Raw genomic sequence first — 12,008 nt, 5'->3', positions numbered from 1 at the left:
TATTTTAGTATATTATGAAACTGCTTTGTAAACAATAATACTAAATTTCCATTAAAAACAACAGCAATAGCTATTTTTTCTACTGATCATTTCAAAGTAAACAGAACTAAGATATTTGTGGACAGCTTCTGATATGAGTTAATATTAAACATACTGGAAAATGCATAGAAAAAATAAACTGAAAATGAAATCAAATTGGTTAAACAATTCTCCAATTTAAAAAGCTGACAATAAATTAGAAAATCATAACAAGTCAGTGATGTTCTTTGTGTGAAGCTTCTTTCAAAATGATTTACACACACTGACAGAAGTTCAGGTTCCACAGCTATAAGACTAGATCAAACTGGCACTATATTGAAACAGAGCTTGAAAGCTGAGGGTAAGTAGGAGCGGCTGCTGACTGTTTGCTAACCCTCTTAGACATGCAGATCAGTGTCTACTGTAGAAACAGCTGGTGGAGTGTGTGCACCTCTGAACAAAGACTGCCTGCTTGCAACACATGCATCCTTTAAAACAGCAAGACTAAACAAAAAGTACAATAAGAATATGTGCTGCACTGTGTGGAGGGGCTGGAGCAATACCCTGGTAAAGGTGTGTAGAGGCACCATGCACAGCCAGCAAGACCCTGGAGCAATACCCTGGTAAAGGTGTGCAGAGGCACCATGCACAGCCAGCAAAGACCTGGAGCAATATCCTGGTAAACATGTGCAGAGGCACCATGCACAGCCAGCAAGACCCTGGAGCAATACCCTGGTAAAGGTGTGTAGAGGCACCATGCACAGCCAGCAAGACCCTGGAGCAATACCCTGGTAAACATGTGTAGAGGCACCATGCACAGCCAGCAAGACCCTGGAGCAATACCCTGGTGGTGTGCAGAGGCACCATGCACAGCCAGCAAGACCCTGGAGCAATATCCTGGTAAACTGTGTGCACAGCCAGCAAGACCCTGGAGCAATTCCCTGGTAAAGTGTGTAGAGGCACCATGCACAGCCAGCAAGACCCTGGAGCAATACCCTGGTAAACATGTGCAGAGGCACCATGCACAGCCAGCAAGACCCTGGAGCAATACACTGGTAAAGGTGTGTAGAGGCACCATGCACAGCCAGCAAGACCCTGGAGCAATACCCTGGTAAACGTGTGTAGAGGCACCATGCACAGCCAGCAAGGACCTGGAGCAATACCCTGGTAAAGGTGTGTAGAGGCACCATGCACAGCCAGCAAAGACCTGGAGCAACACCCTGGTAAACGTGTGTAGAGGCACCATGCACAGCCAACAAGACCCTGGAGCAACACCCTGGCAAACGTGTGTAGCGGCACCGTGCACAGCCAGCAAGACACTGGAGCAATACCCTGGTAAACATGTGTAGAGGCACCATGCAAAGTGTGTTCAGGGGGCAACAGCCACCAAATCAAAAGGTTGGGAAGGTAATAAGGCTTTAATTGGAGAAATAAAGAACAATTGACCCTTTAAGGTAGAAAGAGAACCTGAAAGAGGACAAAATTTGCAGCAAGCTTAAACTGGACATCCGAACACACTTGCTCCACAAACAGAAATGTTGGGAGTAACCCATAGTTTCTAATTCAAGAGTGCAGGTACTGTTGATACACAAGCAGGTCATGCAATTAATTTTTATTGCCACAATCTTCCCCCTTGAAAGGTAACTAATTTCCAAATGGCACAAACTATAAAACAAATTAAGCACATATGGTGTTATCAACCCGCAGAAAGAAACAAAGCTAGTTTAGTTACAAAACACAAACAGCACAAGTGCACAATCATGTATGATAAAGGCTGATCAACACTGTCAATCAAATGGCACATACCTTTTCTCTTTGGGCTGCTCTGGCAAGCTGTAAGCACGCTGCTCTGCAAAAAGTGAAACATTTTAAAAAGTTAAAAACAATAAGAGAAACAAGCAGCTCTTCAGAAAGGATCACAGTTAATTAGGAAGCCAGACAGCCTTCACCATGTTATCGCCTAGAACAGCAGTTCTCAACCTTCAAATCAACCTGCAACCACCTAACATCATTACCATACAACGTTAAGAATATAACAGAAGTCTAATTCTGTGTAGCAACTCATGCTTAGGTTTATGCTAGTTTTGAATCTACTTTCTAACTTTAATATAGACAATTTGGAATAGTGTAACCAACCTTAATATGCAATTCTCTGCATCCCAAAGAAGGACTTATCAATAGAACATCAAGATAACATTCACATTCCCCAGAGCTGAGAATGAGCTGCTTGAGAACGGCTGCTCTGAACACTGACATGCCAGATGAGGAATGGAAAGGAGAAAGTAACACTGAAACAATGGCTTGTATAAGAGATGCAAGCAGCCAGTGCTGCCACTGCTCAGGACAGCAGCGAGTGTGTGCCTCAAGGTACAAAAGGCATGCCCACTGTATATAGACTGAAGTCTACTGAATAACAGCTTTTTCTTTTAGATTTAATAACCATGTATAAATATTAGTTGGAAGTAAGAACATGCACTTTGTAGCTTCCAGCACCAGCGCAGAACCTCCATTTCATCTGCAATGAAGATGCCACATTAAGAAAACAATACGAACATCTGTACAGTACATTGAATTAGTGATTACACCTTACAGCAAGCAATGTTGTTTACATGATTATTGGAGGTTCCCCCCTTCCACCAGTGAACAGTTATCTGAATGTCATGCCTTGTATTTGGAGGACCCTGTACCTGTGGGTCCAGGGTGTACTTACTACCAGGGTGGAGCAGAGACACTGATTTAGACAGAGAGAGAGCCTGCAGAAGGGACCGGCCGCTGTTGAACACACCATCTACAGAGCAGGGATACATTTCTTTCTGTGAAATGCTTGGAAAAGGGTTCCTTCATTTACCTTTTCTGTGCATTGGATGCTTTTCTGTCTAGTGTAGTTCACCACAGAAAGGTTTTGGACAGATTTCTGATATCACACATTATGAAGAACAGCCAGTGAGGTTAATAGCACAACGGGGTATTGATACCTCACTAGCATGTCAGATAATCTTCACCATTCGGATATCTTTTGTTAAGAAATACCAAGGCTAAACGTTTAGTTTTTGAAAAAGAAACCTTTATAAAACTTACTGGATTATTAAGTACTGCAAATTTGAAGTTAACAAATTTAAAAATGCAATAATAATGGAGTTGAAAATCGTGTCATTAGCACTATTTTTTGTGAAAGGAGACTCTTAGGAACTGCTATGCTGTTTATTTCTAATCTGTAATATTAACAGGTGTTTCTCTCTTTTCAGAATCAAAATGGCACTAATCACACTTTGGAGTAACATTGCTTTGTGGACTTCCCCAGAGGGTTTACTTTTATTCAAGTGAAATTCCTCCTTAAACATGTAGAAAAGGCTCAGAGATTATGATAGAAATGCAACATACATGTTAGCACTTGTTGTTAGTTAATTTGAATATGACAGTACCTAACAGACTACTTCAGGATGCTTTAAACATGAGCACGAGAGAGGACATGAACTGACCTTCACTCAGATGGGAGTTCCCTGAGTCCCGTATGCCGCGAGGTCTGGCCAGGGTAATCTTGGGGGAAGAATAGGAATAAGAACGCAGCCGGACTCCAGAATCCACTGGTTCCTGAGAACATTAGCATTGCACTTGATTACAGAGAGCTGTAACATTGTTAATTCACACTATTTTTTCTATCCATTTGAAATTGCACGCTGCACGTACTTGCACGCTACTCTGGACTGAGGTTTCGTCACACTTTCTGATATCTCTTTTATCCACTTCACCTTATTAGGCAGTGTTGAAAATTTAGCATTAAATGCATGTCATTTTGGAGTATACAAAACAGGAGTAAGGGCAGGGAGTAGGACTACAGCATATTTCTTCTTACAAATTAAAATAACATTAACATTAAAGCACAGTGGAATCTTATTCAATTTAAAATCGGACTGTAAATTGATATATATACACACACACACACACACACACACACACACACACACACACACACACACACACACACACACACACATATATATCTTGTGATGAGTCAAAGGGGTTTCGGTCTGCAATTCAGCCTCCCAACAGTAGAAGGCATCAAACCAACTCGGGACTTCCCTTACCAAGGTCTTGTGACCATGACAAAAGTCATCTTTTTGAGGGGCAGCACCTTGGTGAGGGGCGGAAGTACGAGTATGTAAATTCCAGCCACTGGAGTCAAGTGAAGTTAAGGATACCTATCAGTCTGGGATTGGTGATCCACTGACTACCGGGGAGGGGTTTGCATACTAAGGGAAATGTGCTACTGTGTTCGGGGTTGGCCCTGAGGAATAGAGGCGGGGAAGTAAAGGCTGGAGGGAAGTACGTGCGGGGTGGACTGTGTTATTTACTTTTACTTACGGGCGGAGGCCTTACTAACTTTGCTCTTTTCTGTTTTTATTCCTTTTTGTTTCATTTTTGGATTGAGCAGATCACGAAGAGGATTAAGAGGCTTCCGTTCCTTTATTTTTGATTACTCCAGCACTCCCTCCCTCACATCCTTCTTTATTGTTTTTTTTCTTTTCCGTGTAATATTAAATAAAATTTTTATTTATTTTACACGTAAATCGCTGTCTGGAAAATCCATTTTTACTCACACGCCTCACATTATATATATATATATATATATAAGCATATTCATTTACTGTAGTTTAATAGTTTGCTGTGGAGTTATTTCCTATACAAAAAATGTTCTAGAAATCAGCACCCAATGATGAATATTTTACACTTATCCATTCTCATCCAAATGGTCATGGATTATGATAACCCTACAATTTGGAGCTAAACCAAGTACTTGTATGTGGAAGGCTTTATTTAACACCAACTTTTTAGGATGAAAAAAGAACACTATGCAGCCCAAGCTGTAATACACGAATATCATCTTATGCATTGGTACACACAACATAGGTTATACCTTTATACACATACACCCACTACACACAGACAGAAGCTGACTACCTTTGAGTTAGCAGTGATGTATGCAGAACTGGATCTCGTTCTGTTAGCAGACAGCTCTGGAGACGTGTTGAAGGAGTCCTGTTCATCACCGCTGCTCACTTGCAGAGGGGCTGCAGATGAAAGGTTGGACGGAGGAGACTTGTCCGAACTGTCCTCTTCTTCACTGTCCACATCGAGACCATCCAGACTGGGGCTGTATTAAATAACAACTCATTGAAAAAAAACATTCCCTAAATACGAAGCCTAACTACACAACCAGAAACAAAACATTCCCCAAATACAAAGCCTAACTACAGGACCAGAACACTGTGGAGAGCTGCCAGTTCCATTGAGCCACACCTTCAGTGGTACTAACAACTCGGGTTAGAGTTACTACAATAAACTCTCGTTAAGAGAAGACATACATTATTAACTGACCAGAAGAGTAAACGACTGCACAGTAATTCAGTTATTCTTTACTATACAAACAGAAAGCAGTATGAATGTGTACGTGGACCACTGCTGATGTGTAATAAGTGATGGTACTTGATCCTCAAACTATTTTTAAATTCTGTTCATATCTGAATTGTGCTATATACAGTGTTTCATATTTCTTTTACAAGCTAATCTCAAACTTTCTAAAATTAAAAAAAAAAAAAAAATTAAGACACTCCACACATTTTGTTAACACATATTCCATAAATTGTATGGTTTTCATCACAAACAGCTTGCACGTTCCTGTATAGTTCAATGTAAGATGCTAATTTGAGCACCATTTACAGTACACCCATTCCACTGGGAATGCTGGCCTACATGCTTTCTATTCACCACTTCAATCACTACTTTCCTTCTTAGCTCAATAACAGCTGAGCTCATTACAACACACAGCAATCAGTATTATTTTTACAAAAGAAAAAGGTGATTGGGAATTAAACTTAATCATTTTCTGTATTAAAATTTTTGAAAACCTAAGATATACCTTCAATACATAGAATCACTATTTGATGACTGAATTTAAATGTGGTCTAAGCATTATATTTAAACCACATTCAGTTCAAAGACTTGCATGTCTATTTATATATATATCCAGCTCTGGAAAAAATTAAGAGACCACTGCAAAATTATCAGTTTCTCTGGTTTTACTATTTATAGGTATGTGTTTGGGTAAAATGAACATTTTTGTTTTATTCTATAAACTACTGACAACATTTCTCCCAAATTCCAAATAAAAATATTGTCATTTAGAGCATTTATTTGCAGAAAATGACAACTGGTCAAAATAACAAAAAAGATGCAGTGTTGTCAGACCTCGAATAATGCAAAGAAAATAAGTCCAGATTCATTTTTAAACAACACAATACTAATGTTTTAACTTAGGAAGAGTTCAGAAATCAATATTTGGTGGAATAACCCTGATTTTCAATCACAGCTTTCATGCGTCTTGGCATGCTCTCCACCAGTCTTTCACATTGATGTTGGGTGACTTTATGCCACTCCTGGCGCAAAAATTGAAGCAGCTCGGCTTTGTTTGATGGCTTGTGACCATCCATCTTCCTCTTGATCACATTCCAGAGGTATTCAATGGGGTTCAGGTCTGGAGATTGGGCTGGCCATGACAGGTTCTGGATCTGGTGGTCCTCCATCCACACCTTGATTGACCTGGCTGTGTGGCATGCAGCATTGTCCTGCTGGAAAAAACAATCCTCAGAGTTGGGGAACATTGTCAGAGCAAAAGGAAGCAAGTTTTCTTCCAGGACAGCCTTGTACTTGGCTTGATTCATGCGCCCTTCACAAAGACAAATCTGCCCGATTCCAGCCTTGCTGAAGCACCCCCAGATCATCACCGATCCTCCACCACATTTCACAGTGGGTGCGAGACACTGTGGCTTGTAGGCCTCTCCAGGTCTCCGTCTAACCACTAGACGACCAGGTACTGGGCAAAGCTGAAAATTGGACTCATCTGGGGGTGCTTCAGCAAGGCTGGAATCGGGCAGATTTGTCTTTGTGAAGGGCGCATGAATCAAGCCAAGTACAAGGTTGTCCTGGAGGAAAACTTGCTTCCTTCTGCTCTGACAATGTTCCCCAACTCTGAGGATTGGTTTTTCCAGCAGGACAATGCTCCATGCCACACAGCCAGGTCAATCAAGGTGTGGATGGAGGGCCACCAGATCAAGACCCTGTCATGGCCAGCCCAATCTCCAGACCTGAACCCCATTGAAAACCTCTGGAATGTGGTCAAGAGGAAGATGGATAGTCACAAGCCATCAAACAAAGCCGAGCTGCTTGAATTTTTGTGCCAGGAGTGGCATAAAGTCACCCAACATCAATGTGAAAGACTGGTGGAGAGCATGCCAAGACGCATGAAAGCTGTGATTGAAAAATCAGGGTTATTCCACCAAATATTGATTTCTGAACTCTTCCTAAGTTAAAACATTAGTATTGTGTTGTTTAAAAATTAATCTGAACTTATTTTCTTTGCACTATTTGAGGTCTGACAACACTGCATCTTTTTTGTTATTTTAACCAGTTGTCATTTTCTGCAAATAAATGCTCTAAATGACAATATTTTTATTTGGAATTTGGGAGAAATGTTGTCAGTAGTTTATAGAATAAAACAAAAATGTTCATTTTACCCAAACACATACCTATAAATAGTAAAACCAGAGAAACTGATAATTTTGCAGTGGTCTCTTAATTTTTTTCCAGAGCTGTGTGTGTGTGTGTGTGTGTGTGTGTGTGTGTGTGTGTGTGTGTGTGTATATATAACAACTGTGATGCTTTCTTGTGAAACATGTGATACAATATTTTGAAAACACCATGCTCTTAGAATAAACCACATCTTAGCCTTAATAAGCAAGTGTATGTGGACCATTAATCAACATATATTCTTTTTGTTTCTACACAGTACTTTAACCACAATCAACACTGGTTGTCTGTTCAGTCTCTATACAAATAAAATGTGTTTAACATTAGCAGTCCCGAGGTTAGTTTGATGAAGGACCCTGTGAATCCCTGATGTTTCAATGTGCTGTTACACGGCTACATTCCTGACAGACCTGAACCGTTGTACCTGCTCTGCAGCGGGTTATTCCAGCAGTCTACACAGAAACCCACTTTTCTCTTGACTTCTGTTGCTGTACTGAACGGCTGGCTGCTTATAATAACAGACCAAAGCCCCCAATGCTTGCAGATGGAATGCAATCAAAAACTTTTCAGAAAGGGTGGAATTGTAACGGAGCCACCAGAAAATAGAAAAAAATCAGGTAATTAAAGGTGAGGGTGTTCCTAATAAAGTGAGCACACCCTGTGGCGTCAGCACCTGGTCATAATCCACCTGGCCCACTGTTCTAGTCAGGTTCCTACGGGTCACAATAGCCAATCACTGTCACAGAGATCATTGACGTAATTCAATTTGGAAACAAAATGGTGGAGAAATGAAGCAAAATAGATAAAGCAATATCAAACAAATACAAGTGCTGTACCTCTGTTCGCTCATCTTGCTATCTGGTGCACCTCCTCCTTTATTAAACCCCAGGGGCCACTGTGTCTGATTCAGTCTTGCAAGAGCCAGATTGGCAGCTGAGATTGTGCGCAACTGCTCTGTGTCGGCTGTATTGCTTGTGGTGTCCATTTTATCATTGCTGCATTCAAACATGTTGTTAGAGGCAGGTGGGCCTGCATTCAGGGAGCCAGCGTCGGAGCGAATGCCCCAACTCAGATCCTGACTAGAGCTGTCTGTTGATGTGCTTTCAGTGATGGTCCCGTCAGTGCTGTACTTTATATCCATGTCATCAACCTGCAATGTGATTGAGGGGTGGGTCAGATTCTCTTGCAAGCCAAAAGCAGTATTATAGGTGCCATTTTACATGCTTGTAGTTTGAGTAGACTATTAAGAAGAGGAGGATTCATTCCAGAAATACAGCAACTGTGTTATTTCCCAGTGGCGACATTTCATCACATTTTCCAGAGGCGCAGTAGACATGTATTTTAAGTGAAGGGCTTGACTGAAGTTTGGTTAGACAGAGTCATGAAAGAAGGTGAACAGCGCTGGCCACAGAGTGGCTCTAGATTTTTTGACTGAATCTCTCCTGATTAGAGGGAATAATGAAGGGTTTAAAAGGTGGTGGTATTTAGATCATCCACTGTTTAGATCATTAAAACAGACCGCAGTTCTATTTAAGTTTTACCTAAAGTCGTCACGCACATATGACTTGACAGCCTGCATTGGGCATTACTGCATGAGAAAAGCTGATTTGAAAGGTATTTGTTTGCAAAGCAAAGGGTTCCCTGTTTGGGCTTTGTCTACTCCGCTTTTAATAATTTCAGAAACCATCTCTGACATCTCTCACAGGTCTGATGCCTGACAGGTTCAAAAAGTCAAATGTAACTCGTGCAGAGGGTTCTCAGAGGAGCTCCATTACCACACAGCCTTCTCGTGGCTACCTGCACACGGCTTTGAAAACAAATAGAAACTACAAGCAATTACTTAGTCATTTTGTGGTGCAACTTCACGGGCTATTTGTTAACTAATAGCACATGAACACGGTATATACATGTGCTAGCTACCAGGGAACGCCTATGATTCACTTATCACTACTACATGCCCATTAAGATAACATGGGTGTGTATTCTTTCTGCTAAATACAGTAAATTAAAAAACTATTAGTGATGCCCGATTGCAATACTTGAGGCATTGCCCTAGACACAGCTGCATGAAGTCTTTAATTGTAGCCCTACAGCTTTGCTGTTCTGTGCAATTCTAAACCCCCTACTAAAATCCTGTTCAAGGTTTTGGCACTCTAATGACTTTGAATGTATTCATTAAACAATGAAAAGGCTCTAAAGGGTCAGTAACACATTCCAAATGGATCTGTTTTCTTTTCTTATTGAAATGCAAGCCTTGCCGTACATGGTCCACAAGCATGGCGTTTGCGTAGATCTCGTCGTTCCTGCTCAGCATGGCGGAGAGTCTGGCAGCCGCGTTGAAGGTGGGATGAGCGCCGGCTTTCTGGAAAGCCTCTTGTGAGGAATGGCCTTTCTCTGTAAAGAAGAATGACCGATAATTAACATGAATACAATCAGCTACCTTACTGCAACAAAAAAGTAGACATTGCAAATGAGCTGTAGGTCCCATTCTGATCATAAGCATTGTTAAACCACTAAAGCAAGGAATAAATACATTTCTTCGGGACTATGTAGAAAATTCATAGCATCTGGAAATGTGTTTATAAGTTTTTTATTTCACATTTATCTAATCTTCTGGACGCTGATTATACTATATACTATATACGTATCATCTGAAACCTTTTTAACTTCAGTAAATGTTAATGTTTCTTTAACTGAGACACACCACATGAACTTATTTTCATTAGACTATAACAAGATGGTAAAAAATACAAGAAAAGTTAAAAGCTTAATCACCAACAGGTGCCAGACTGCTAGCTCAACAAAATCCAACCACCCCAGTGAAACACTGTATATTATGAACACACTGTTTGCATACATGCATATACACACGTTGATAGTTTTAGCCCAGTTAAAGTAAACTAAAATGAGTGATTGCTAACTTACTCAATTCCCATGTAGCACAAGCACTCACATGGCACATGTGGAGGGTCCTAATCTGTGTTTCCATACTGCACAGTAACATTGCCTTGCTGAAACACCATGCCAGTCGGGTTTCTTTTTTGCAGGGTGTTGTGTCTACCGATAGACTGAATAATTGGGATCAAAGGTCTTAAAAACACTTAATCAAATTAATATTAGCTCCTGCAAATATAAGTGCTTATCATATCTGTGCTTGTGTTGCTACGTACTTGCTAACCAAACACTAAGAATCATACTGCTAAATGACTAGTTCATAATAATAATAATAATAATAATAATAATAATATCTTCTAGTGGAAGCATTCAGGCAACATCAGCATTCATAGCAACCTTGTGTTGTGTTTAATCATTTTGCTATGGCCTAAAAGAATAGTCAGATTGTTGGTAAATATAAACCTGCGTGTCAATATTTGGATTTCCCACGGGCAGTTTGACAGCTGGCACAGGCAATAACAAGATGCCTGGTCTTTTCATTGCTATCAAATGATTACCTTGTTGTAACAGTGTCAGTATCACTTTTCCCATCTGGGGACAACAAAGCAGCACTTTGTTTATTTGAATCTCACTGCAAGTTAGTATTTGCTTTTCCTTTTCTTTTGTAATGTAGCAGTGGCTGCGTATAACCAAATGTTTTCAATGAGATTAATACTGAAAAGCAACTGCTGTTTGGATTAGGGGAACACAAACCAAAGATATGCCTAGCTACCTGAGGCTAAAGCAAGCATATTTACATGTACAACTAATGATACAAATGTGCTAATAAACAATGAACTGAAACAGTCCTGATGTACACAGACAGCAGTCATGTTTTAGAGCAAGCACAAATCTAGTCTGTTTAACTTCAATGAGTGGAGAACTAAATTGCTACATTGCTTCTTAACATATGCAAATGGACTGAGGGGTTTACCTAGAATCCCTATTCACGTCTAGTTGCAAGGCTTGACTCCCTTACCAGTCTAATAAGCATGGTGGTGCCCTTTTAAGAGTGGCAGCGGTGATGTGAAACGAGGAGGTCGCTCCTCTATATGCAACTCTGTGGGAATGTTCACTGGTGACCCCAAACAAACAGGTCACTCAGGCCCAAAGAAAGCATTTTGCCTGAAGGCCACCTCAAATAGCTGTCAGTATTTTATTAATACACTTCAACTCTCATTTATGCACTTTAGCTGCTCAACATGCTTGCGTTACAGTTTTTTTTTTTAAACAGTCTGTTTAATACAATGGACCTCCACTACCGCACACCCTTGGTTTGCCACAGGCTTCCCAAAATCCTGAGCTTCACCGTCTGACGCGATCTCATTTCAATCTTACAGAAATGAGATCGGGTGAAACCTGTCTTCATCAGTACTTAAGGTAAACTCTTTACACCGTTAGATCAACATTTCATTAAGATTGTGTTATCAGCTGCCAGTTTATCTAAAACATATTTTCATCACTTTGCCCTG

General features: G+C 40.5%; 1 protein-coding gene across 7 annotated transcripts in view; it reads right to left on the bottom strand.

Moving 5' to 3' along the window:
* LOC121313385 (rho guanine nucleotide exchange factor 28-like) overlaps nucleotides 1-12,008 on the bottom strand; it is a 112,950-nt gene that overhangs the window by 32,513 nt on the left and 68,429 nt on the right. For 5 of the 7 annotated variants that reach the window (XM_041245862.1, XM_041245871.1, XM_041245889.1 and 2 more), the window contains 6 exons: nucleotides 9,866-9,996; nucleotides 8,439-8,752; nucleotides 4,978-5,170; nucleotides 3,498-3,609; nucleotides 2,729-2,806; nucleotides 1,825-1,867 (listed from right to left, as the gene is read on the bottom strand). In XM_041245862.1, coding sequence (XP_041101796.1) covers nucleotides 1,825-1,867; nucleotides 2,729-2,806; nucleotides 3,498-3,609; nucleotides 4,978-5,170; nucleotides 8,439-8,752; nucleotides 9,866-9,996 — 871 coding nt within the window. The remainder of the gene's footprint in view (nucleotides 1-1,824; nucleotides 1,868-2,728; nucleotides 2,807-3,497; nucleotides 3,610-4,977; nucleotides 5,171-8,438; nucleotides 8,753-9,865; nucleotides 9,997-12,008) is intronic. The other 2 variants (XM_041245880.1, XM_041245918.1) reach the window with 1 other exon arrangement.

Source organism: Polyodon spathula, chromosome 1 (genome assembly GCF_017654505.1).
Source record: "Polyodon spathula isolate WHYD16114869_AA chromosome 1, ASM1765450v1, whole genome shotgun sequence".
Classification (NCBI taxonomy): domain Eukaryota; kingdom Metazoa; phylum Chordata; class Actinopteri; order Acipenseriformes; family Polyodontidae; genus Polyodon; species Polyodon spathula.
This window is presented reverse-complemented; position numbering and strand designations above follow the sequence as displayed.